At 41.2% G+C, this 24,841-nt stretch overlaps 1 protein-coding gene across 1 annotated transcript in view; it reads right to left on the reverse strand.

Moving 5' to 3' along the window:
- Positions 1-8,404: 8,404 nt before the first annotated feature.
- Positions 8,405-24,841, reverse strand: part of LOC137321264 (RNA-binding E3 ubiquitin-protein ligase MEX3C) — a 35,936-nt gene continuing 19,499 nt past the window's right edge. Inside the window, exon 2 of the mRNA XM_067983614.1 lies at positions 8,405-15,263. Coding sequence (XP_067839715.1) covers positions 14,008-15,263 — 1,256 coding nt within the window. The 3' untranslated portion in view covers positions 8,405-14,007. The remainder of the gene's footprint in view (positions 15,264-24,841) is intronic.

Consider the following 24,841-nt stretch of genomic DNA (forward strand, 5'->3'; position numbering starts at 1 on the left):
TAGTCTGACCTATATGTAACTCCTAATGCCCACTGGGCAACTCAGGCAATTAATGCTACCTTGCCAGTGTCACCCACATCCCAAGAGCAAATAATAAAAGAAAACTTCTAGTGACCAGGTAGCTTAACTGTTCCACACATAACCAGTGAACCAATGGGTTGTCAGTCAAAGTTTCAATCCTCTCACCCTCATCTTGATTTCAACTGTAAGTAATAATGAGGCTTTGGTCCCAATTAGGATGCAGCAATTAACCTTGTACATACAGCACATCACAGTAAATGAGCAGAGAACATACACTTACATTCTGTTCCCTTTAGAATTAATATTCAGCTCATGATTCAGTTGGGAAGAGGAGAGGGAAAGAGGGAATAAAATAAAACAAAGTCTGAGCAGCCCCAAACAAGCCCACAATTGTCTTAAAATTCAGTTTTAATAATACTGTGCCACATTAATTTAGGCTGAGCAGCTGCTGGTCATGTCATCCACACACTTGTTGGTGTCAGTAGCTGAAGAATGAGAGGCTATTGCAAATCTGCCTTTCTTCCAACATGTGAGGGGAAGCTAGATACATACATGAGTGAGAAAGGAATAGAAGGTTATGCCGATTAGGGTTAGATGAGGTGGGGTGGGAGGAGGCTCAAACACCGGCATTGACCAGTTGGGCCGAATGGCCTATTTCTACGCTGTAAATTTTATGTAACATTTTTAAACTTGTGTTCTTAGCTAAAAAAGCAGTTTCCATAAGCAGCCCGAATCGCCTAAGAACTGAAACCAACACCCTTATATGTGCCATGAATGGGTTAGTGTGCTATAGGTTTAAACAATAGCAGAATTAAATGGCTATTTTGCACCAAAGACCACGTGGGATACCCACAATGCGCTCGTCTACTCTGAAAGATGGTGAACATATCACCTTCAGCCTAAAATTTACTTTCAAGTAAGAAATACATCAAAGTAAAAATATATAGCAAATTACTGATTAGTTAGAAGTTAATAAACATTGAATCAAGAGTTTAAAATAGCTTATTCAGAAAATATTTCTTGCACGATCTGATCTCAGACTTTTGGAAGAATCCGGGTCGATTTTATCCTGACTTGGGATTTGGGGGAGGAGGGAGAGTGCAACATGCACCTGCTGGCCTAAATTTCAGGCCCAGGGTATTTTAACTCCCTAGCCTTATTAATATCTGACTGATTAGCTTCCCATCAAATTGCACCTATTTAAAGCAGGAATGCATCTCTTAAAAAGGTTGCATTCCCTTCTGCCATTGCCTCAGATTGCCATAGATTTTCTGCTGAAATGAGTCGGAAGCAAGTCCCCAGGTTCTCGAAGGTCTTCTGGAGGTACTGTTGGAAGAGGTGGAGGCGAGGAGGGACGTACTCTTCTCCTTGAACGGCAGGATTATTACAAAGATTAACATATACCAGACTTGGAAAGGTGACCAAGATCAGCAGCTCCAGAAGCATCACCCCCAGAACCTGTAGTAATGCAGAAACATTTCAATGACCTGACAAGAGCGGTAAGGGTATATACAGCTCTTGACTTCTACAACTCAATAACAGCTGGCATCAGTCCTCACCCAGCACTCGGAATAACTTACTCCCATGCATCATTCACCACCCATCAGACGGACACACTATTCTCAGTCCAAACACTCTTTCTTGTTGCCTTCACAGGAGCCAGTAACAGCATTCTGTTCACATGGTAGCAATTGCAGAACAAGGAACTCCTCCGATGACTCCTTCTTCGCTTCACACTTCAGCCGCTTGCTTTCCCTTCAATACCTGAATTAAAACTTGGTTCGAAGGGAAGAAACAGTAGAATCATAGAATGGTTACAGCACAGAAGGTGGCCATTCGGCCCATCCCGGCTCTTTGCAAGAGGAATTCAGTTAGTACCATTCCCTCGCTCTTTCCCTGTAGCCCGGCAAATTTTTTCCCCCTTCAAGTATTGATCAGATTCCTTTTAGAAAGGCACGATTGAATCTGCTTCACCCACCCTTTCAGGCAGCGCATTCCAGATCATAACTACTTGCTGCGTAAAAAAGTTCTTCCTCATGTTGCCTTTAGTTCTTTTGCCAATCACCTTAAATCTGTGTCCTCTGGTTCTCTACTCTTCCACCAATGGGAACAGTTTTTCTTTATTCACTTTATCTAAACCCTTCATGATTTTGAACAATTCCATCAAAAAGGTGTACAAACATGTGAAGGTAAATCAGTTTCAGAGCAGTGGGAGGAATTCAAGGAGAGTGAGGATCCAGAGTAAATGTGTTCCCACAAAGGAAAAGGGTGGGACTCCCAAATCTAGAGCCCCCTGGATGTCCAGGAGCTTACAGGGTAAGATAAGGCAAAAAAGGGAAGCTTACGTCAGATACTGAGAGCTCAATACTGCAGAAAGCCTAGAGGAGTATAGTAAGTGCAGGGGTGAAACTAAAAAGGAAATTAGGAAAGCAAAGAAGGGGCATGAAAAATTATTGACAAGTAAAATCAAGGAAAACCCAAAGAATTTTTATAAGTACATAAAGAGCAGGCCCTATTAGAGACCAAAAAGGTAACGTGTGTGGAGACCGAAGATGTAGGTATGATTCTTAATGAATACTTTGCATCTGTCTTCACGAAAGAGGGAGACAATGCAGAGATTGTAGTTAAGGAGGAGGAGTGTGAAATATTGGATGGGGTGAACATAGTGAGGGAGGAAGTATTAAGGGGCTTAGCATCTTTGAAAGTAGATAAATCGCCACGCCCAGATGAAATGTATCCCAGGCTGTTGAGAAGCAAGGGAGGAAATAGCAGAGGCTCTGACCATAATTTTCCAATCCTCCCTGGCTACAGGCATGGTGCTGGAGGATTGGAAGACTGCTAACATTGTACCGTTATTTAAAGGGAGAAAGGGTTAGACAGAGTAATTACAGGCCAGTCAGTCTAAGCTCGGTGGTGGGCAAATTATTGGAAACAATTGAGGGACAGTATTAATTGTCATTTAAAAAGGCACGGATTAATCAGGGACAGTCAGCATGGATTTGTTAAGGGAAGGTCGTGTCTGACTAACTTGATTGAATTTTGAGGTAACAAGGAGGGCCAACGAGGTGGGTGCATTTGATGTAATCTACATGGATTTTAGCAAGGCTTTTAACAAGATCCCACATGGTAGACTGGTCAGAAAAGTAAAAGCCCATAGGATCCAAGGGAAAGTGGCAAGTTGGATCCAAAACTGGCTCAGTGGCCGGAAGCAAACGATAATGGTTGACAGGTATTTGTGAAACTGGAAGGCTGTTTCCAGTGGGGTTCTGGAGGGCTCAGTACTAGGTCCCTTGCTTTTTGAGATATATATTAATGATTTGGACTTAAGTGTAGGGGGCTTAATTAAGAAGTTTGCAGATGGTACAAAAATTGGCCATGTGGTTGATAGTGAGGAAAGAAAGCTATAGTTTGCAGGAAGATGTCAATGGACTGGCCAGGTGGGCAGAAAAGTGGCAAATGGAATTCAATCCGGAGAATTGTGAGGCAATGCATCACCCCATAATCTGCAATGTTCTAATGAAGAATTGTCCCAATTTTTGACATTTTTCTTTGTATTTGTATTTCCTCATACCAGGCAGTATCATAGTGATTATATGTTGTATTCTTCATACACTGTTGAGCTCAATACTGCACACAATATTTTTAAAAATCTTAATTATCACTTGGATTTTTTAATTCTATAACTTGAGGAAGTATGCAAAGAAGAAATATAACCTAAATGGTACAATTTTAAAGGGGGACGGTTCACTCTCCTCAGGTACTGTCCCCCTCCCCGTCAAATCTGCCATCACCCGCTCCTCAAAAGACCCACTCTTGACCCCTCTGTCCCTGCAAACTACTGTCCCAGCTCCAACCTCCCTTTCCTCTCAAGTCCTTGAATGTGTTGTCGCCTCCCAAATCCGTGCCCATCTTTCCCCCAACTCCATGTTTGAATCCCTCCAATCAGGTTGCCCCCGTCACAGTACTGAAACTGTCACAAATGACATCCTACGTGACTATGACCATGTAGAGGGAACAGTTAATATCAGCTAACATGGGGGGCCTGGAAGGGAAGTTGGGTGATCTGCCGTTTGGTGGGAATAGAGTTGAGGGAGCAGGAGGTGGCTCTAGTGGTCAAGATGAGCTGAGAGAGGGCACAAGGAGAGAAACTAGAGAAAGACGCGAGATATCCCTCCTCATCCTTCTCGACCCATCTGCAGCTTTTGACACGGTTGACCACACCATTCTCTGTCGTCCAGCTAGGTGGGACTCACCTGGTTCCATTCTTATCTATCTGGTCGTAGCCAGAGAATCAGCTGCAGTGGCTTCTCTTCCCACTGTTATCTCTGGAGTCCCCCAAGAATCTATCCTTGGCCCCCTCCTATTTCTCATCTACCTGCTGCCCCGCCCCCATCATCTGAAAACACATCAGGTTCCACACATACGCAGACAAAATCCAGCTCTACCTCACCACCATCTTCCTCGAACACTCTACTGTCTGATTTGTCCCACTGCTTGTCCGACATCAAGTACTGGATGAACAAAAATGTCCAACTAAACATTGGGAAGACCAAAGCCATTATCTAGCCACAAACTCTGTTCCCTAGCCACCGACTCCATCCCTCTCCCTGCCCACTGTCTGAGGCTGAATAAGACCGTTCGCAACCTTGGCGTCTTATTTACCCAGAGATGAGCTTCCGACCATGTATCTGCTCCATCAAGACCGGCTATTCCACCTCCGTAACATCACCCATTTCCGCCTCTGCTCACCTGCTGCTGAAACCCTCGTTCATGCTTTTGTTACCTCTAGTCTTGACTATTCCAACACTCTCCTGGCTGACCTCCCATTTTCCACCCTCCATAAACTTCAGCTCATCCAAAACTCTGCTGCCAGTATCCTAACTCACACCAAGTTCCATTCACCCATCACCCTGTACTCGCTGACCTACATTGGCTCCTGGTCCAGGGACTCTTTGGTTTTAAAATTCTCTTCCTTGTTTTCAAATCCCTCCATGGCCTCACCCCTTCCTAACTCTAACCTCCTACAGCCCTAAAACCCTCAGATCTCTGACCCGTCTGATTCTTGCCTCTTGTGCATCCCCGATTTTAATCACTCCACCACTGGCGGCTGAGCCTTCACCTGCCTTGGCCCTAAGCTCTGGAATTCCCTCCCTAAACCACTCCACCCACCTTTAAGATGCTCCTTAAAACCAACCTATTTGACCAAGCAATTGGTCACCTGTCTTAGTATTTCTGTGGCTCAGTGTCAAATTTTATCTGAGAACGCTTCTGCGAAGTACCTTGGGATGTTTTACTACAATAAAGATACTATATAATTGCAAGTTGTTGTGTTGTTAACACTTCAAACGCACAGGCAAAAATTTAAGAAAAAGAAAGGAGCCAATCAGTACTTAGAGAAATGGTTATCCAGCTAGACAAGTGGCAGATGCGGCTGGAAAGCGAAGATGTAACAGAGCCCCTGGTTACCCTACGTTACCAGGATCTTTGCCATCTAATATTAAAATAACTTGCATTTGTATAGCATTTATTAATATAGTAAAACACCCCAAGGCGCTTCACAGGTGCATCAGACAAATATTGACACCAAGCCAAAGGAAAGATGTTTTAACTGCAGGTGGACCATTGTTTTGTAGCATTCCCAAACAATGGGCCATTTATTATCAATACACACCAGAAAAGCAACAAAGGTGAAAGGCTATAGGACAGAAGCAATCTCGCCCATGGTTATTAGGACAGGTAGCATAGAGCCACTATCCTTTTCACATCAAGATAAAATTCCCCAAAGTAGGCTAGTGGATTGTATGGTTTTTTTTGTAACAGTAAGTGAACAGAAACTTTACTGATGAAATACATTTGATACAATCAAGGTTGTGTATGTTGTCAACCCTGCAATAAAGCAGCTTATGTACAAACATGGGCAGGAAAAGACCATCTGGTCTATTAATCCTGCCTGTCATGATGCTTCAAGCATCATGAAACCCTTTACCCCCCCCCCCCCAATAGCCATAAAATCTAGAGAGCAAAAAAAATTAAGGCCAATAATTAAGGATTGAGCTTTTTGATACGGACTTTTTGGTGCTTGCTCTATAGGTCTAAGCGAAACCTATGGAGCAGGAACTGACATGGCAATGCTTGCCCTAGATTAGCAGGGTTAATCCTTTGTAAAAGAGCATGAGTTAAAAGTATGAACTACAAAGGGAGAATCTCATGTCTAGCCAATACGATCAAAAGAAAATTACTGGTAGACTAATTTGGGACAGCCTACCGATGAACAGATTGTTGCATTGAAACACCAACTAAGTAAAGGCCTCTGGGTAATAAGTGTCAGCTTCGCCAAAATCAGAATTATGGACTTGGTTATTGCTCAAGCTGCCTTATGTATGGTAGACTCACTGTAATTTTCTGTATCTTTCAAGGACAGCGATAGATAAGCAGAGAACAAGGGAATAGATAAGGCAGCTGCTTCACTGGACCATGAAAAATGAAACAAGTCTGCTCAGCCTAGCAACAGACTTCGATAGGAAACATAAAACATGCAGACATGGTGATTTTCAGGAGACCGTAATGAAGTAATCAACAAATAATTAACCCCCTGAACTCTCCTTGAACAAGGATTTGATCACCCTTGCTCTGAGATGTGCTCCCCAGATAAGGTTGTATGACATTGTTATCTGGAAAATTGTGTCCTATGTCAATAAAATTAGAAAAGTCTCTGCTGATTCTTGACCTTTTGAGCTCAATAAGAAAAAAAGTCTACAAGAAAATAAAGCTGGAAAATTCTTCTCCAACCCTTCAGGTGATCAAAGTTGTTCCAGACGACCACGTTGGCCATGTACACATTACCTAATATTTCACCAACCTTTTTTACAAGAAGTGATCTCGGCTCAGCCAGGAAATGGTACTGCTCCCCTTTGAAGGTATGTAGAGTCTGCACTCATCGCACCATCCAGCAACGTGTTCTATAGGTCTACTATCCTACGAACTGAATCAAACGACAGTGTTAACAGTCCATCTTCGGAGAGATTAAAGGAGTACACATGCTTAAAACACTAATCCCAGTCCAATTCACAAGGGTGTTGCCAGGTCCACTACTGTGCTCGTGGATACAGGAAGGTGGGAGTCAACTTCTGTTTTTAAAAATAAAAGGCAACGACTGACACCACTGAACAAATCTCCAATTTGTAACACCAAGCTTTAAGAAGTTAACTTTGTTTGTACAAACTGGGTTATAAATAGGAGACAGTGGTAGTTCGTGGACAGTCTGCCCAATCCATAAATGACAAACAGTGCAACAGAATCATACATACAAAGGGGGTAATTTTAACCTAATTAGGCGGCAGGAAACTGATGGGATCAGATCATCTGTTTTACACCCCACTTCAATGGAATGTAAAATCGGACGAGGTGTAAAACAAACAGCCAATCCAATCCAGTTTCCCACCAGGCGGATTAAATAAAAATGATTTCCCTCCCCACCGGTGTCCGATGGATAGTCAACAGTGAGAGCCCTGTGCACATTTGTGGACTAGTCCTTCCCAAGCTCTTACCTGCTGTAATTGTGAGCAGTTATATCCACTTGGTGTACAGGGTCACAGTAGGGGCACCAGATAAGAGATGGGCAGAGGGGGAAAAAAAATGGGGTGCAGAACCTAGCCGCAGCAACATTTGGTTTGGGGGGGGGGGGGGGGGGGAGGATAAAGATAGAGCAGCAGCATTCCCTTTGACATGCTCCCCCCCATCTCCCCCCAAAAAAAAACTTGCTTCCACCGTCACCACTTCAGGCTTTCATATACCTAAAAAGGAATACTAGGTATATCTACAGCTTGTTATAAACCTATGTTCTCCTGTAATCTAATTACTTATTTGCTCTGGAGGAGGAATCCAGAATAAGTGGACACAAATCAAATAGAGCTAGGCCATTTAGGAGCGAAATCAGGAAGCACTTTTTCCACACGAAGGGTGGTGGAAAAATCTGGGACTCACTCCCCAAAAGGCTGTGGATGCTGGGTCAATTGAAATTTAAGACTGAGATCAATAGAATTTTGTTAGGTAAGGGCATCAAGGAATATGGAGCAACGGTGGGTAAATGGAGACAACGTACAGATCACCCATGATCTGACTGAATGGCAAAACAGGCTGGAGGGACTGAATGGCCTATGCCTATTCCTATGCTTTAGCATGCTATTGGCTTTTATTCACAGATGTTTGAGTCGTCAGGTTTTGTTAGTCATCTAGGTTAGCACATGCAGTCACTCAGTTTTTGCTTATATTGGATGTAACTTGATACTAACTACATCGAATCAGTCGCCATGTAGGAGTTCAAGAGAAAAATCACCAGGCATTGTCAACACAAATCAAACAAGTTCATTTTAATGGAAACCGTCTTTATTAAGTAACTTTTAATATCAGAAAAATAAAACTCTTATAATTCTCTTTACAGCAAATATATATCAGTGCTTTGGCCACATTAAGTTAAAGGCCCTTTATCATAAAATATATGGTTTTAAACATCTCAATAAATTGAATTTATATCCCTATCACTTCCCTACATATACATAACAAACGAGGTGTAGTAAAATTAGCAAATACTAAACTCTATTGGTATGTTTTTGCCACTCAGTTTGTGTTTTTTTTAAATAGAAATAATACACATTGCTACTGTGTTATTTCCTTGGCTTTTCATCGCAGTGTACAATGCAGTTTAAAGTTTTACCAATACAAAATACATGCTCAGTGAACATTCGTTCATTATCTATTCCAAGATGGCAACTAGTGTTAATTTTAATACTGACATCAACTAGCCTACAAGCAAAAATTAGCAGTGAAGTTACGCATTACGTCATAAATGCCGTCAAGGCAATTCTCATACTGAAAAAACCTCGAAATAAAAACCTTTATTTTTGTAAACTTTGAATACGAAATGTAACTTTTCAAGTGGAAATAAAAATAAAATTGTATATCTACTAGATGAATATATCTATATTTACAAGTAAAGAAGTTAACTTGCCCTTGTTGAGTGGAGAACTAAAACCATTTTTGTATTTTGAAGAAATAATGCTGTTGTACGGCAGTAGGAAAAATAAATCTACTAGACCTCTTTTTCCCTTTTTAAACTATTTCCCCCACTGCCAATTTACTCCCCTTCCTTCATCTGGAGGTGTTGGCTGCTTGCCAGGATTTGGATCCACAGATGCCATTTAGTTTCTGACATTTCATGCAAGTAGCCCTCATTTGTGAGATAGCCTTCACAGTAAGTGTTAGCAGGGTGTTCAATTAGAGGGAATTTGAGGTTGCTTGACTGCAATCAGGAGCCAACAGCCCTGCCCAATTTCCATCTCACTAAGTTGGGGACGTCAATCTAGTGCCCCAAATGCTACTCCTGCAGAAATCAGCTAACTCAACACAGACATGGATTGAACCTGGGACCTTCATGCTCTGTGTAGCATAACTACTCACTGAGTTGCTGAGCTCTCCATTCGACCTCATCATGGTTTTGTTGCATCTACATTAAACATAAAAGGATCAATTTATTTAAGTCAAATCAATTTATTTTAGTGATTTGTTATCCTTGCCCCTAATTTTCTTCTTGCTGCTATGCATCCTGCTCCAGGTAAGAGGTGGGATGGTCTGCAAAGCAAACTTAACCCACCCGCTACTCAAAGCGCAGAGGAATACATCACTTCCATGTTGCATTTAAACTACCAGCCTGGTTGAAGAACGGAAGTCCATCTAACTGATGCAGTCGATAAGCAGCTCTGGGACAAAACTGCAAGCCTCTGATTAGAACTCGAGCACCAGGCTACATACTTCATAACAGCTTCATTTTTCCAAGTTATTTGCAATCAATTTAATACCAGAAACTGAGCCTCACTACTGGTCCGCTTATTTGAAATTTAATTTTGTTGGCCGAAAAAAAAAGGATTTATATCTGGCTTGCGATCAATTTTAATTCCAATTTGCTTTTATGACAATTACGTGGAATGGCCACCTTGACAACACAATTAAAATGAGAGATTCGGGAATTGGGTTGATACTAGGAGTAATGAAAGGTTGGACAGCCTCACACATCTGTTCCAGGAACAGGAATGCAAAATAAATACTGGGAAATGATAGGGGAGAGAGTGTAAAGTGCTAACCTACATTTCACAATTTAAAAGACCAGTCCCTCCAACAAACTGCACCGTGAAACAAGTCTGTCACTATTAACTATGTGGAGCAGATACCTCTGGTTAATTGAGAACGGAGGCGAAGGCCCATAAGCATGGATTACCATTAAGCTTGGCAAGGGTCCTTTTTTGTTGGGGGAGCAACAAAAGTACCCAGTGATACAGTTTCTAGGAGACTTGTGTAAAGACATCCCACCACATGGACAGTTTTGCAAGACACTTGCATTTTGGGAATATACAAGGTCAGAGGTTTGGGGGGGGGGGGGGGGGCGGAGGAGGAGGAGGAGGAAGCAGCATGTACAATTTGATCTAGATAGTTATATAATTGTCTGGTTAAAAAGATACGTTGCCACATGACTCCCAAACTGGGGGTGACATTTATACAAGAGGTTATAGAATCTTAAGGAATCTATATTGTAACAGCTGGAAGAATCCATTCTTTTTTGAAAAAGGGTTAGAGGGAGAAAACAACTGGAATGATTTTTTTTAAATGAACATATTGCATTTACTATTTCTGCTGCAGGAAGCTCTTAGAGTTTAGAAAGCACATTCTCTTGGGGCCTCCCACACTATAAACTACTTGGCAGTTTTAAAACTGGATTGTGAATTTCCAAAGTACACTCTCCCATCTCTAGACAGAAGACATTCCCCTTCCTAAACTGGGTAAGATTTGATATCCACATGTTGATTTTGTAGTGGTATTGATTTCAAATAGATACTGTTATTTATTGGTATCATTTTGGAATTTTCTTAGGACATTTAAAATATCTTAATGCATCCTATTTTGTTCAGTTACAAAATTAGACAGCATTCCCTATTTCTCTTATGTGCTGCCAATGTTAAAATTCTCATCGACCATAAACTCCATTACACCACATACAAAATCTATTTCAGTCTTATGCACGCTAAATAGATTGACTAATGAATGTTCTGCTGCCAGGAAATCCATTATGAATCAGAAACAGGAGATTTCAGCAAGACTACCAGACAGGTGCCCATACAACAACTGGCTGGTTGCAAACTATTACAGGTGCAAATCAGTCTGGCCCATATAACACAGTAATCCATAGTCAACCATCTGACAGTCTACACATGCTTAGAGAAAAACAAAAGTTGCAGGAATCGTTAGTTTGTCTCAAACAGATACACAGGTTTCCTCAATCCATCCATCAATCTACAGAAGAGCTGTGACTAAAACCATGTGATTCCCCCAATATCCAAAATCTTCAAAAAAGTGAAGATATGTGGGCTCAACTCATCCTTTACAGATTGATACCATTCACCTAGCCCACATGTAGCATCTTTATGGGATCATATTGGGTACAAGAGTGTCTAAACCAATTCAATTTCAGCAGTCACCTAATTCATGAGAGAATCGACACTCAGTTAACACAGACAGTGGAAATCAAACTCCCAGTTATTTAATATTTTTAAGAAATCAAATTAAAAAAATCAATGAGACTTTGTTTTCCACACCAGCGAGCAGTCACAGGTTACACAATAAAACCAGCACAATCCAATTGCAATTAAAACAAAAGTGGTCCAATTAACCAATTGGTTTTTACAGCAGCTAACTCATCAGTAGAGTTACTATGCAACAGAAAAAAAACTGCAAGTACCACTGCCAAACCAAGCAGTAGTTCTGCATCAACTAAATTTAAAACCTAACAAGATAGTGTTTTAATCACTGGTTTTACCCACTCCCTAAGCTACCCTCTAAAAGACCTGCAGATTCAGGAAGTTCAGAACTCCAGCTGCCCTGGACAGATCAGTTACTATCAGTGCTATAGTTTTAGTTCATAGGTGACATGGCTGAATCTTGGTAGTGAATGGATTGTGGCCTTTTGAAAATCATGAACTTGAAATGAAATCTACAACATCAAATCCCAGCAAAATGCTTTTCGTAGTTTCCTTAAATGCAAGGATGAGAATTCTGAACAAAGCAAAACTCAGACAAGACGGACACGTGGCTCAATGTGGTTATAGCGTATTAGGTTAATACCTCCGTAGTTTGGATTCCCTTCATTTGACTAGTTACCAATCCTGGGTGGGCCAGCAGTAAGAAACACCAAGAAGCTTTGCCACAAAGAGGGGGCACCAATACTAGCTGCTTTTGCACATCTTATAATACAGCATCAGGGAAGGGAGGTGGTTATTACTCAATATTGACCAGTCTGGGTAGGCTGAGGTGATAAAAACTTTACATTTTGTTCCTATCAGCAGAGTGTAAGTATTGAGAAAGAAAGTCACTGTAGTTTCCTATGGGTACAGACACAGCATTGTTAGAGGTTGAAACGTAGTCATTTGTGAACAGATGACTATCCAAGGTTGCTGAAGGTTTTGAAATCTTCAACAGTAGGGCTTTATAACTACATTCTATGGGGAAGTGATATGACGCTGGTTGCAGTACACAATCCACCATATGCTGAAAATCACTCACTTGTTCCATTAACCAAGTGCTTCCCCACAAGGAATGCGCAGAGAATTAAGGGAGTCTCACTCCAGGAGCATGGACACCACGCAGCAGCCTGGGTGCAGATTACTCGTCAACTTGGCTGAAGATTGAGGCCCAAAAAAGGGTGAAGATGATCAAGAGCTCTCCATCCTCCCCCCACAAAAAAAAAATCCAACAATGTGAAAACTACATGTTTTCTCCCCATCCCACACTATTCAAGGGGTATTTCTCAATTTTTCCCTCACAGCAGAAACTTGTGTTCATGCACTTGGCCTTTCCTCCATTATACACACAAGTGATATGTGTTAGACACATAAGAATTAATACAACACAAGGCTGTAAACTGCTTGGTTCAATTTGGTTCTCAAATGTGTGATAATCATTTATCACAATTCCCACAAGCACAATTTATTCAACGTTTTAAAAAAGTTACACAATAAAACAATACTTCGGACTTGGGGGGGGGGGGGGGGGGGGGGGTGGGAGGGAGGTGGATGGTGGAGGAAAGAGAGACCGGAGAAACCTTTCACAACTCACTAATGAGTTACCAGATCTTCCTCCCCCACTGAATTACAAATCTCCTCTATAGCGTATAGCTAATTTTACTTGGATGCTTCACATCCTTCATACTACTTTCATCCTTTCTCCTAAGCCAACTTTGCCTACTTGCCCATTTTCAGTGCTCTCCTTAAAGCCTTTTCTGGGGTAGGAGTTTCATGGGTACCTTACCCAAGTAGCCACTTTTCACATTTAAACTTACATTGGGGGGGGGGGCGGGGGAGAAAGGAAGTGCGAGAGCTCAGACTATTATACCACCGGGGGCATCACAACCTCATTGAATCCTTTCCTCACCCAAAAAAGTTATACACTTTCCAGTAGGGATCACTGGATAAAGTCACAAATGGGAACAATGGTTAATTTTGCTTTTGTTGGCACTGAAGCCAGCTGTAGCACCCTTACTGCTGCACTGGTAGAGATCAGCTAACTTGGCAAAGACTGGAAATTAAACTTGAGGCTGTATATCCAGAACACACATCCCTCTAGAAAAGTGGAACTGAGTGGCACAACTTAAAACTAAAAAAGCTCAAGGGCCACTTTCACACTGTTATAAGTACATTTTCAAATCCTGCATGTATATACTCAAACAAACTGACCCATCTTGTATTGTGATCTATGAAATGAGTTTGCCTAACAAAAAAGGTATCACCCAACTTATTTAAATTTACAGAAAACCCGTAGCCTAATCCTACAAATCCAACTGACTACATAACAGTCACATTTTAGCATTAGGAAGTTTTCAGACAAGTACCAACATACATTCACCCCTCCTTGCCCAATTACCACCCTCCAAAGTAGTCCATTGAGTTAAGAGTAGATGCGAATGGCCTGAGTAACAGGTGTGTTGCACACTGGACACTTCGGCTCTTCCTTGTCGCAGATTCGGTTGGCACACTCCATGCAGAAATGGTTGTGGCCGCACGGCACCAGGGCTGCGATTACTTCACTTTCAAAGCAGACCACACAATCGCGTTTCCCCCGGGCCATACCAGAGCCAGACGAATCGGTGGGAGAGCCAGAAGTAGTACTGCCATTGGAGGAGGAGCTTGTACCATTGGAGAAGGCAGAGATGTATACTGGAAGCCCAACTTGACTGGCCATATTCAATGGATCACTGCATGGTCTTCTGGCAAGGGGGAGCTCTATGTTTTCCATAAAGGTTGGCGAAAGGCGAGGGGTAGTGGGTTGGCTGTCACAGGCTATTGTACCAGTTGCTGATTCATTACTGAAACCAACAGGATTTGCCTGTTCGAATGGACACCAGATCACAGACTGAGGCGTGGCTGTAAGGGGGTCAAAGGCAGAAGATTCAAACCCCAGATCTTCAGAACTCATGGTCGCGACTGACTCTCCAAAGCAGAAACCACCTGTGCTGAATGGACTTGTCGGGCTGAGGTCAGCCATCCGGTTACTTCCAAAGTAGGAATCAGTTGATCCACTGCCGAGAGAGCTTGAGCTGTCATTTCTGTAGCTGGAGAGAAGTCTATTACGGGCAGGAGGAACAGAGTTCATCTTCACCCACGTGGACTCAAACCCACTGCTGTCGAAACTCACGTCTGTGCCATTGGAATGGAAGTCGTTTTCTTCATTGATTTCAATGTAGTTGCCAGTACGAACAGCAATGTGCGCTTCTATCTCTTCCCTGGCCCGGTCAACATTTTCAGGCATGCCTGTCACTTCGAACACTGGCTCTTTATCACGGCTGGGGGTGACTATGTACGTATGGGTTTGCTGCTGAATTCGCTTGATTGTGGCTCCCTTGGGCCCTACCACCAGACCCACCACACGGTAGGGCACTCGTACCTGAATGGTGGTTTGCCCAGGCAAATTTGGGGTGCCAGGTACAGAGAGGCCAGCTATTCCAGGTGCAGCCCCAGGCACTGCTCCATTTTTGTTTCGAGACGCTCGTATCACAGAGAAGTGTTCTGCAGCTGAAATGATCTCTCTTTTAGCCATAGCCACGTCCTCCTTTCTCCCAGTGACGACAAAAATGGGCTCCTCTCCTCTAACTGGAGTTTTGATGTAAGTGTTGGTTTTTGCTCTCAGTGCCTTGATTTTGCAACCTTTAGACACGAGAGGGGGGGGGGGTGGGGAGAAGGGAAAGGAGATAAGAAGAAAAAAATTAAAATTAGTAAAACATCTAAATATACAAAATAAGAAATGCTGTCTGCATTTGGAGCACAAGCATGTTTACTACAATCAAAATTAGCTTTCCTCAAAACAGCATTTCCTGGTATTTTATACTGCATAATCTTAAATTAGGCTCAGTGATTTTCTACTTAGAAGATATGTACAGGACCTCAAAGAAGAACATACTATGATACATTAAGGCAGTCTATGCAAAACATACAGCACAGGCAGAAATTACATAGCATTACTTAATGTACAGCACAGAAACAGGCCGTTCAGCCCAACAGGTCCATGTTGGTGTTTATGGTCCACATGAGCCTCCTCCCATCCTTCATCTAACCCTATCAACATATCCTTCTATTCCTGCCTCCCTCAGTTGTTTATCTAGCTTCCCTTTAAATGCATCTATTGTCTCAACTACTCCTTGTAGTAGCAATTTTCACATTCTTACCACTCTCTGGGTAAAGTAGTTTCTCCTGAATTCCCTAGTGGATTTATTAGTGACTATTTTATATTTATGGCCACTAGTTCTGGTCTCCTCCACAAGTGGAAACATCTTCTCTACACCTACCCTATCAAACCCATTCATAATCTTAAAGACCGTTATCAGGTCACCCCTCAGTCTTCTCTTTTCTATAGAGAAGAGCCACAGCCTGTTCAATCTTTCCTGATAGGTATATCCTCTCAGTTGTGGTATCATCCTAGTAAATCTTTTTTGTGCCTTCTCCAGTGCCTCGATATCCTTTTTATAATATGGAGACCAGAACTGTTCACGGTACTCCTAGTATGGTCTAACCAAGGTTCTATTCAAGTTTAACATAACTTCCCCACTTTTCAATTCTATCCCTCTAGAAATGAGCCCCAGTGCTTGGTTTGCTTTTGTCTGATTAACCGGTTTTGCCACTTTTAGTGATGTGTATCTGTACCCCCAGTTCCCTCGGCTCCTCTATCCCATTTAAACTCTTATTTTCCAAGGAGTACGTGGCCTCATTCTTCCTACCAAAATGTACCACCTCACACTTATCTATAACGAAATTCATTTGCCAAAAACACGCTCATTCTGCAAGTTTATTAGTGTCTCCCTGTATTTTATCACAGTCCTCATCCGTATTAATTGGGCCATTTTCCAGTAAAATTTTTAAACAGCCCATCCAGAGGATAACTACCTGCTTTAGCATACAAGAAAATCCAGAAGTCTATTGACAGTGGATCCAAGACTGAGATGATTCTAAAAAACTGTAATCAAACACTCGTGGAAATTTAGACATGCAGGAATGATATTTATTGGAATTCCAACATTTGATAGAGAGCCCTGCTGGCAATGCAGTGGTGTAGCCCACTAATGTATCACTGCATGGCACCACAGATTGATCATGCATACGATACAGCCCCCATTCCCCAGACTGTTCGAGGCACTGCTTTCCCTGCAGGGAGGAAAATCCTGTTAAAATAGGTGCCTCTTGTACACACACACACACACACACCTTCCAGCTGCTTTCTCTTTGGTTCCAGATTGGAGTATCATAAAAAGGACAAAGTTGGTCACATTTACTAAATGTTCTGGAACATAATGTTGTACGGTGGAGAAATTAAACTTCAAACTTTTGCCATCAACCTGTGCGATGCAAAGACTTCTGTCTTCTGTGCATTCCTTGTATACTATGACAGAAGTCCAGCTCACATTAAGCAGAAAATTCACTATCCAGAATGCACTGTAGGAAGGAACTGTTTAATGGTCACAACATTGCACTCAAGCAATGGGCCCATGGCCCTAAAAGCAATCTAGAAAACTCCTCCCAGATGGAGGCCTCTAACGTAGTGAGATGCGTTGATGCATGTCTGATTCAAAGCATTTATGAAGTCTCTATCTCAGCCTATTATGTAGGCTCTAAACCAGCACTGGCCTGCTGGAGTGATGCCAGCGCATGTAGCAAAGAACTAATGACGGTGGAAGCGTGACTAGCCTCAGGGAAGTAGCAAATACAATCTGATGCCAACACAGTCACTTCAATGTGTTCTCTCCCAGATGTACAACAGGCAGCTTCCTGTGCAGTTTATTAACGGAATAAGACAACTCCCTCCAAGACACCTGTTCTGAAGAACATTTGAGCAGTTTTAATTTCTATTGTGTTGGGAGTATCCGTAATTTTCAGTGATACATTACTCCCATTGTCTAAGTTTCACTTATTGTACTGTTTTAAGTTTACTCTGCAAAATGGATGTTTAAAAGACTCAAATCACCAACCATCACTGATCTGTTAGAAATTTTCAATGAATGCAGATGTAGGCCCTTCACATTTGCAGTGCTGCCTCTGGAGATATAAAGACCTAAGGAGAGGGTTTTGTTGCCTGCCTAGAGGCAAAGTGCTGACGGTAGCAAATCTGGCAGCACTCCGTTACGCCCAACATTTTATTCTGGCCATGGGTGGGCTGAGCTCTTATTCCATTCATGCAGACCTGCAATGTGATCTTCATATTGTTGTCTTGTACAGACCACCCTGACATCGGGGCAGTTCTGCAGCCAGAATAAGGTCGTGTTTTAAATTTGAGCAACTGTGCATACCCTTATCTTGCATATTTTGATGTAAAAGTTTCAAAAAGAAATCTAATCAAGAGCAATTAGTAATATCCAATGTTTTTGTGCCAAACACATTACTAACTGCATTAGTGCACACAGGAGCAGCACTTCCTAGCTTGGATGCAGCTTTTGTGTCAAAGATTGATCTGGTCACCTGTGCTGAAACTTTTATATTGGCAAATACACCCATCACTTTTGAGCAAGTACTCCCATCACCACCCAAATCAAACTTTTCATCCCTTTTTTTAAAAAAGTACACACACATTCATTCATTCTCATCCACCAAACAACGTCTGCAATCAACTGCATTTGCTAACCTGCAATTTCCAAAATGGAAGAAAAGTCAGAGACGAGCACATCCATACTGATCGACCGTTGGAGCTTTGAATCACCCCCTCCCTCCAAAAATGGTCAATTTGCTTCAGGGAGGCTGGCATCTACTGTTCCTGTCAGCAGGTACAGTTGGAGTAAATTTGCACTAGCTATTTAACTCTACAACACTGCACAGTTATGTGCTCCTGAAGAAACCGATTAGTTAGACCGCCCAATGTACTTACCGTGCACATAAGCAAGATGATGAAAATATCCAAATAGAAAATGGCTTTATTTTCTTCAGATTGGGAAAGATTAAAAGCTATGCTGCCATTGTTAAAAGATTCATAAATTATCCATTTTTTAAAAAATCATCCCAGTAACATCTGTACAGTTGGACCAATTTAGAAGTTGCACTATGAATCAAATTAGTGCAGTCACTTTATGAAAATTAATTATACATAAGACTGTTTTTCACAGGATTTATGGTTAAATTTCATGGCCCTTGCATAGCCAGAACAGAAGAATTTTATGGGTTATGAATGGTTAGGGATTAAAGGTAAGGTTTCAAATGTTATTAAACAGTAGCTGGAAAATATATAAAACCATGTAGCTAATTTTGCATTATGCTTGCATTAATATATGCTATTGTATTTCCTATGTGGTCAAATATTCAGATAAAAGCTCATTAGAAAAAGCCCACATGGGTCAATCTACGCCTTTTTAAAAGTTCCTTGTTTAGCTGGAGATCAAATTTCCAGTATGCCTACATAAGCCTCTCATTTATGCTGTGTTCAGTGTACAATGTTCAAGTACACTAAAATTAAAAGTAATATTTTGCTAGATAAAATGTCAATATGCTGAGTGTTATGTTTTGGTAACTACAGTTTCTTTATTTGTTGGAGGTTTCTCCCAGTGAAAACTCACTAATTTTTGAACTGTTGGGAGATGGGATATCCCAGTAATTTTATAGGTTTTTAAAAATACATGAGTCCATCCCAATTTCATTGGGATCCATACAATTTACACAATGGACAGTGTATATCCCAATGATACATATGTGAAACATCCAAACACATATTTCATGATTATAGCACTTTTGAATTCCACAAAAAGTACAAAAATAACATATCCCCCAACCAACTGGGGTATTTACACCGCATATTCCAGTAGCCAGGAGAATTTAAAAAAAATGCTTAACTCGAGTGCAAGTAGAATTCCCACACAAACACTCAATGGATTCTCTATAGTGTAGGTACAGATTTGGAGGCCGGGGGGGGGGGGGGGGGGGGGAGGAGAAGAGAGAAGAGCTAAGAAAAGCCTTTCGGTGAGAAAAACAGTTAATGTCTGACAATGAATTCTGACACTAATTCTGATTTTTTTTTTTAAAAAGAAAAAAGGTTCTATGCCTTAGTCTATTGGCTGCGACTTTGATGTTTAACATCCGGCTAGAAAAAGTCTGTGGGGTTGCTTGGTGGAGCAATATTTCAGTGTACTGAGCATAAAGTCATGGAGTTGCAGGACACAGCCTTGCACTTGCAGGCAATAAATTCATCTCAGCAGGGAGGTGCCACCAGGATTTTTAACAAAAGGGAGGGGGGGGGGAATGAAAAAGAGGAAAAATGGACAGGACAAACAACCTAGCACTCAAGAAACTTGCATTTGTGTAGTAGATTCAACAAAAAGACAACGCAACGTATTTCACAAGCAGATGCAAGGAAAACAATATTATGAAACCTGAAAAGGAATAGGAGAATTAATATAGAAGGACAATTAAACTGAGTGGCAGGGGATGGCCCTACAGTCAGGGGCACCTGGGAAGTTGAAGTTATTGATCCCGTAAGCTTTGAAAAGTTAACAATTAACCTCTCCAATTGGACATCGAGAATGTAAAAAAAGGACAAAACTAACACTGGGGATAAGATCTAGACCAGGTCATAAAGACAATAGTTTGCTGTATGAAGATACAAGAAGGGTATGTTAAAACAGAAAAGTTGTATTGACAAAATCAACTGAATGCAAATCGGAAACACTCATGCAGTTTGGAATTGAAGTCAGTCAACATAAAGTATCACTGCTTCATAAGTGCATTACATTTCCACAAGAGGCAGTGCACCTGGTAATTTTTAAAGTGACCCTGACAACATACAGGAAATGAATGTTGTGGCACCCTCAGGTAACATCAATTACAGAATGACAAGGTGTGGCATGATCTTGGACTCAAATACTCATCAGAAGCCAGGTTTTGAAAAATTCACTTCAAAAGGAGTGAGAGAACATGCAAGTAAATTGATGGGTGGATGGGTGGAATGGAAGAGAAAGGTTTGTTCAACATTCCAGTAGAAGACAAGTGGAACAGCTTTAAAAAGGACACAATGCAGGTTTAATGGATAACTCGGATCAACAAATGTAGCTTAAACTAGAGTAACCCTAAATGGATTAACAAATTAATTAAGGTCAGTTTGGGTGGTGTGGGGGGGGGGGGTAGAAAAATGTGCTGAGTCGGTTACCTGAGGGACCAGTATTGGAACCACTACTGTTTCTAATTCAATGAGTTGGAATCAGAAGCGCAACGCAAAAATGGTCAGATTTGCTAATGATAAACTGGGAGGAGCAGTGGTATTGTAATTGATAGCCCAGCGTTAGTATTTTGAGATGAACATTTATGGATAGGAGTACTGAACAACAAAGAGGGGAAGGCAAACATGGATTTGCACATGTAAATGTCCAGCATTTGGGTGGAAGCTGCTTTGTGCAAAAGTGAAATAAGATAATCCAAGGGCAGGAAGTTTCATTGCAAAATTCAGTTATAATTTCCTGCCCCTCCAGACAGAATGTGAGTTGGGATCAGTTTGCTTTGGCAACACACTGACTACTGTAATGCTTGTGCACCACTAGATACCATAGCTCAAACAATGTTCTTGAATGCATGTTAATACTACACTAATTTATAATAATTCACATTACAAGTTTACAGAATACTAACAGACACTCTGGTGACATTGCTCAGAGTTGGAGGAAGGATGTCAAGGCCTTGGAGAGGGTGCAAGGAGATTTACTAGAATGGTACCAAGGATGGAGGGCTTCAGTTATGTGGAGAGACTAGAGAAGCTGAGAGTTTTCCTTAGAGTAGAGAAGGTTCATGGGAGATTTAAGAGAGGTGTTCAGAATTATGAAGGGTTTAGATAGAGTAGGTAGGGAGAAACTGTTCCCACTGGCAGGAGGGTCGGTAACCAGAGGACACAGATTTTTGGTAATTGGCAGAGGGGAGATGAAATTTTTTTTTAAAACGCAGTGAGTGGTTATGATCTGGAATGCACTGCCTGAAAGGGTGGTGGAAGCAGATTCAGTAGTAACTTTCAAAAGGGAATTGGATATATATTTGAAACGGAAACATTTTGCAGGATTTTGGGGAAAGAACAGGTGAGTGGGACTAATTGGATAGCTCTTTCAAAGAAATGGCACAGGCACAATGGACCGAATGGCCTCCTCCTGTGCTGTACGATTCTATGATTATGGAATCAGAGGTAGCAGCTCAAAATACAAAAGTGAGTTGGATAAAATAAAGTAGGCAGCTGAAATTTGAGAAACAAGCAAAGTATTGCACACAAGAAAAAAAAATAGCAATATGTATGCTATGGACGGTGTTGAAATAGCTACGGGTAAATTGAAAGATCCAGAGGTCTTAGCAAAGATCATTCAACATGTACTGCATAAGACTGACCGGATGCTGGAAGGTGGGATTAGAATGGGCACCTGGTTGTTCTTCGAGCCGGCGCAGACACAATGGGCTGAATGGCCCCCTTCTGTGCTGTATCTTTTCTATGGTTCTATGTCCAACCACTACAGGAGAAATCACCAAAGCAAATAGAATGCTGAAATTATATAGGCAAAACAGTAGAAAACAAGTCAGAGAAAGGCATGCTCAAAATGTAAATCATTCAAATCAGATCAGACCAGGCCTCGTGTACTGTGTCCAGCTCCAGTTGAGGCACAAGTCTTCCATAGACTTGAGGCAGTTCAGAGAAGATCCACAAAGTTGATCCCTAGAGTCAGAGATCTGGAGAAAAAGGCTTTTTTATGCTTGAAAAGTGATCTTATATAGAGATACATGGCATAGAAATGGTAGATGTGGAAAATTACTTCAAACTAAACTGCAAGAATAGGACATGGGACCACAGGTTCAAGCTAGTAAGAGCTAAATTTAGGACTTATGTCAGGAAGTTCAATATCCAATTTAGATTGTATTTCCTGAGCTGCCTCATCAGAATCAACTGCACCCTCCTAGTGTGATATCATCTGCAAATTTGACCAGTTTGCATTGAGTTTTTGAATCCAACTCATTAATGGTGAGCGCCTCAGACTCAAACATTAGAGTACAATTTAATTTTTTTTTAAAAAGTGGAGGGCATTACTCTGCGTTTAGTTACGCTACACCCAATGTGGGAGTGCTTGATGGTGTCACTGGGTGCTTGACTGGAGGGAGGCTCATGTTGCACTAATATTCAAAAAGGACATGTCAGGAATGCAAAATTATAAGCCCATTAGCTTGACATCAGTTATAGGAAAGTTACTAGAGTAAGAGACTGTATAATGAGTCGATTTCAACGGTGAGAATGCAAGGAAAGAGTGTAAGATTTGGAGCTTGGAGGAATGAGGACAGAAAATTCAGAGCAGTGATAGTAATACTGGGGAAATTAAGTAATCCTCTAACAGACAAGATATTTTCCCTATAATACTAGTCTTTCCAATCCATTAAAGTTGAGAACTGAAGCCCATATTTCAAATAAAGTGGGCTCTAACAGCAACTATCAAGGAAACATTCAGATCTATACGGTGAAGTCAATTTTCAGAATAGATTCACATTCGTATTGTACATTCACACCTCCTTGCCCTGGTTTACAGCTTCTGAAAATGCCAGGAACTCACTCCAAAAGTAGAGACTGATGGCGTGACTACACAAATTACACATTCCTAAAACCGACATCTGCTGCAAAAAAATCCCCATAATATCTCAATGATGGATCATGGTGTTAGGAAGTGATTAAACGTGTAGATTCATTTAGTTCCTGCCTGTTAAGTTAAAATAAAGTCTCATTAGAGGATAAAATCTGGAGCATGACAGCTTTGAACAGGCTCTCATCCCAGGCATGTCATGCACAACACCTGCTCATGTTTTCAAAACTGCACACAATGAAGTCAGAAATTTGGTGTAAAATTAAGACTACCGTCTGTTCTGCTGTCCGGTGTATGAATGCCAAAAAAAAAAATCAAAATACTGTTTTTTTAATGTTGATTTTATAACCAGAATAAAAGGATTAAATGGGCACAGGCAAAATTGTGCTTTTAAAAATTAAAACCAGTCCAGTGCTGTACAAACATACCAATCTGTACAGTGGCAGGAGGAAGATTAGCCCCTGCAGGTCTCCAGAGTTTAACACAACCTGTCTGTCTGGCCCCAGAACAGATTGTCCTGTGAGTTGTGAAAAACAGTGCATGGTGAACTAGAGAAGGGAATACTCAAATATATACATGAGTGAGAAAAGTCAATACAAATTAAATTCAGAAAATATGCATATGCATTAGAATAATTTACATGCTATAACTGCTATACTGCAGCACTGAATCATTTGTGCCCATACTCGTACAAGTATGGGCACAGAGAGGAAGGCAGGAGGCTTGATTCCAAAGGCTCGAGATGAAACAAGTCCAATAAAACTCCAAATGGTGAATGCTGAAAGTTACTTTTCAAATACTTAAAAATTTAGTTTAAGCCATCTAGAAAATAAGGAAGAAGGGAAAAAAATGGACCAAGTATCTGATTCCTCCCTGTGGAGGAGAAAGGTGATGTTGAACATCACAAGCACTCAAAGTTCTGCAGCATAGCCTAATAATTCTTTTTATATATTTATTTCATTTTCCAACCCAACTTTAAGAACTGGAGGGGAAAAACATAGAATGAAGAACCGGGCTGATAAATATTTTTTGTTTTCTTGGGGAGGGTGGAGGGAACATAGATCATTCAGGTAAGCAGCACATTTAAAACACCTATCTCCTATAGTCCAATAGGACAAAAATAAACACACACAGAGGCTACACTGCTTGCCACCACCTCGGTAACATCCAAAGGTCCAAAGTCCTTGAAGTCCTCTGGGATTTTTTATATACTGCCCAGTGATCCAATCATTATGGATGATAATTCTGATTAACTCACCACAGACATAGACCAACTTTGTCCACTAAGCACTTTTTACATAGAAAAATATAGGTGAAGTACCAGGCCTCTAGTACAAGACTAACCAACATAACTCGGTTAATGTCAAATTAGGGTTTTTAGAAGCCTGTTGATTGCCCAGGACCTCCAATCTACCCTGCTTCTACAATGTGCTTCTTCACACCTCACTATGGCTGCACCAGCTGTTGCCTTTTACTTTCCAGCAGTGAAACTACATATATTCAGGCAAAAAATTACAGGCAGAAAAAGTTCACAGACTAAATCTAAAATTCTTTGCAATTTGTTCATCATTTCTGTATTGCTGCGAGAAAAAGAAAAATAGCTAGAGAGCCAGCCACCGGAGTAAAAGCACCAGAACACTTCGGATCAATTTAAAATAGGGCTAC

Source organism: Heptranchias perlo, chromosome 1 (assembly GCF_035084215.1).
Source record: "Heptranchias perlo isolate sHepPer1 chromosome 1, sHepPer1.hap1, whole genome shotgun sequence".
NCBI lineage: Eukaryota > Metazoa > Chordata > Chondrichthyes > Hexanchiformes > Hexanchidae > Heptranchias > Heptranchias perlo.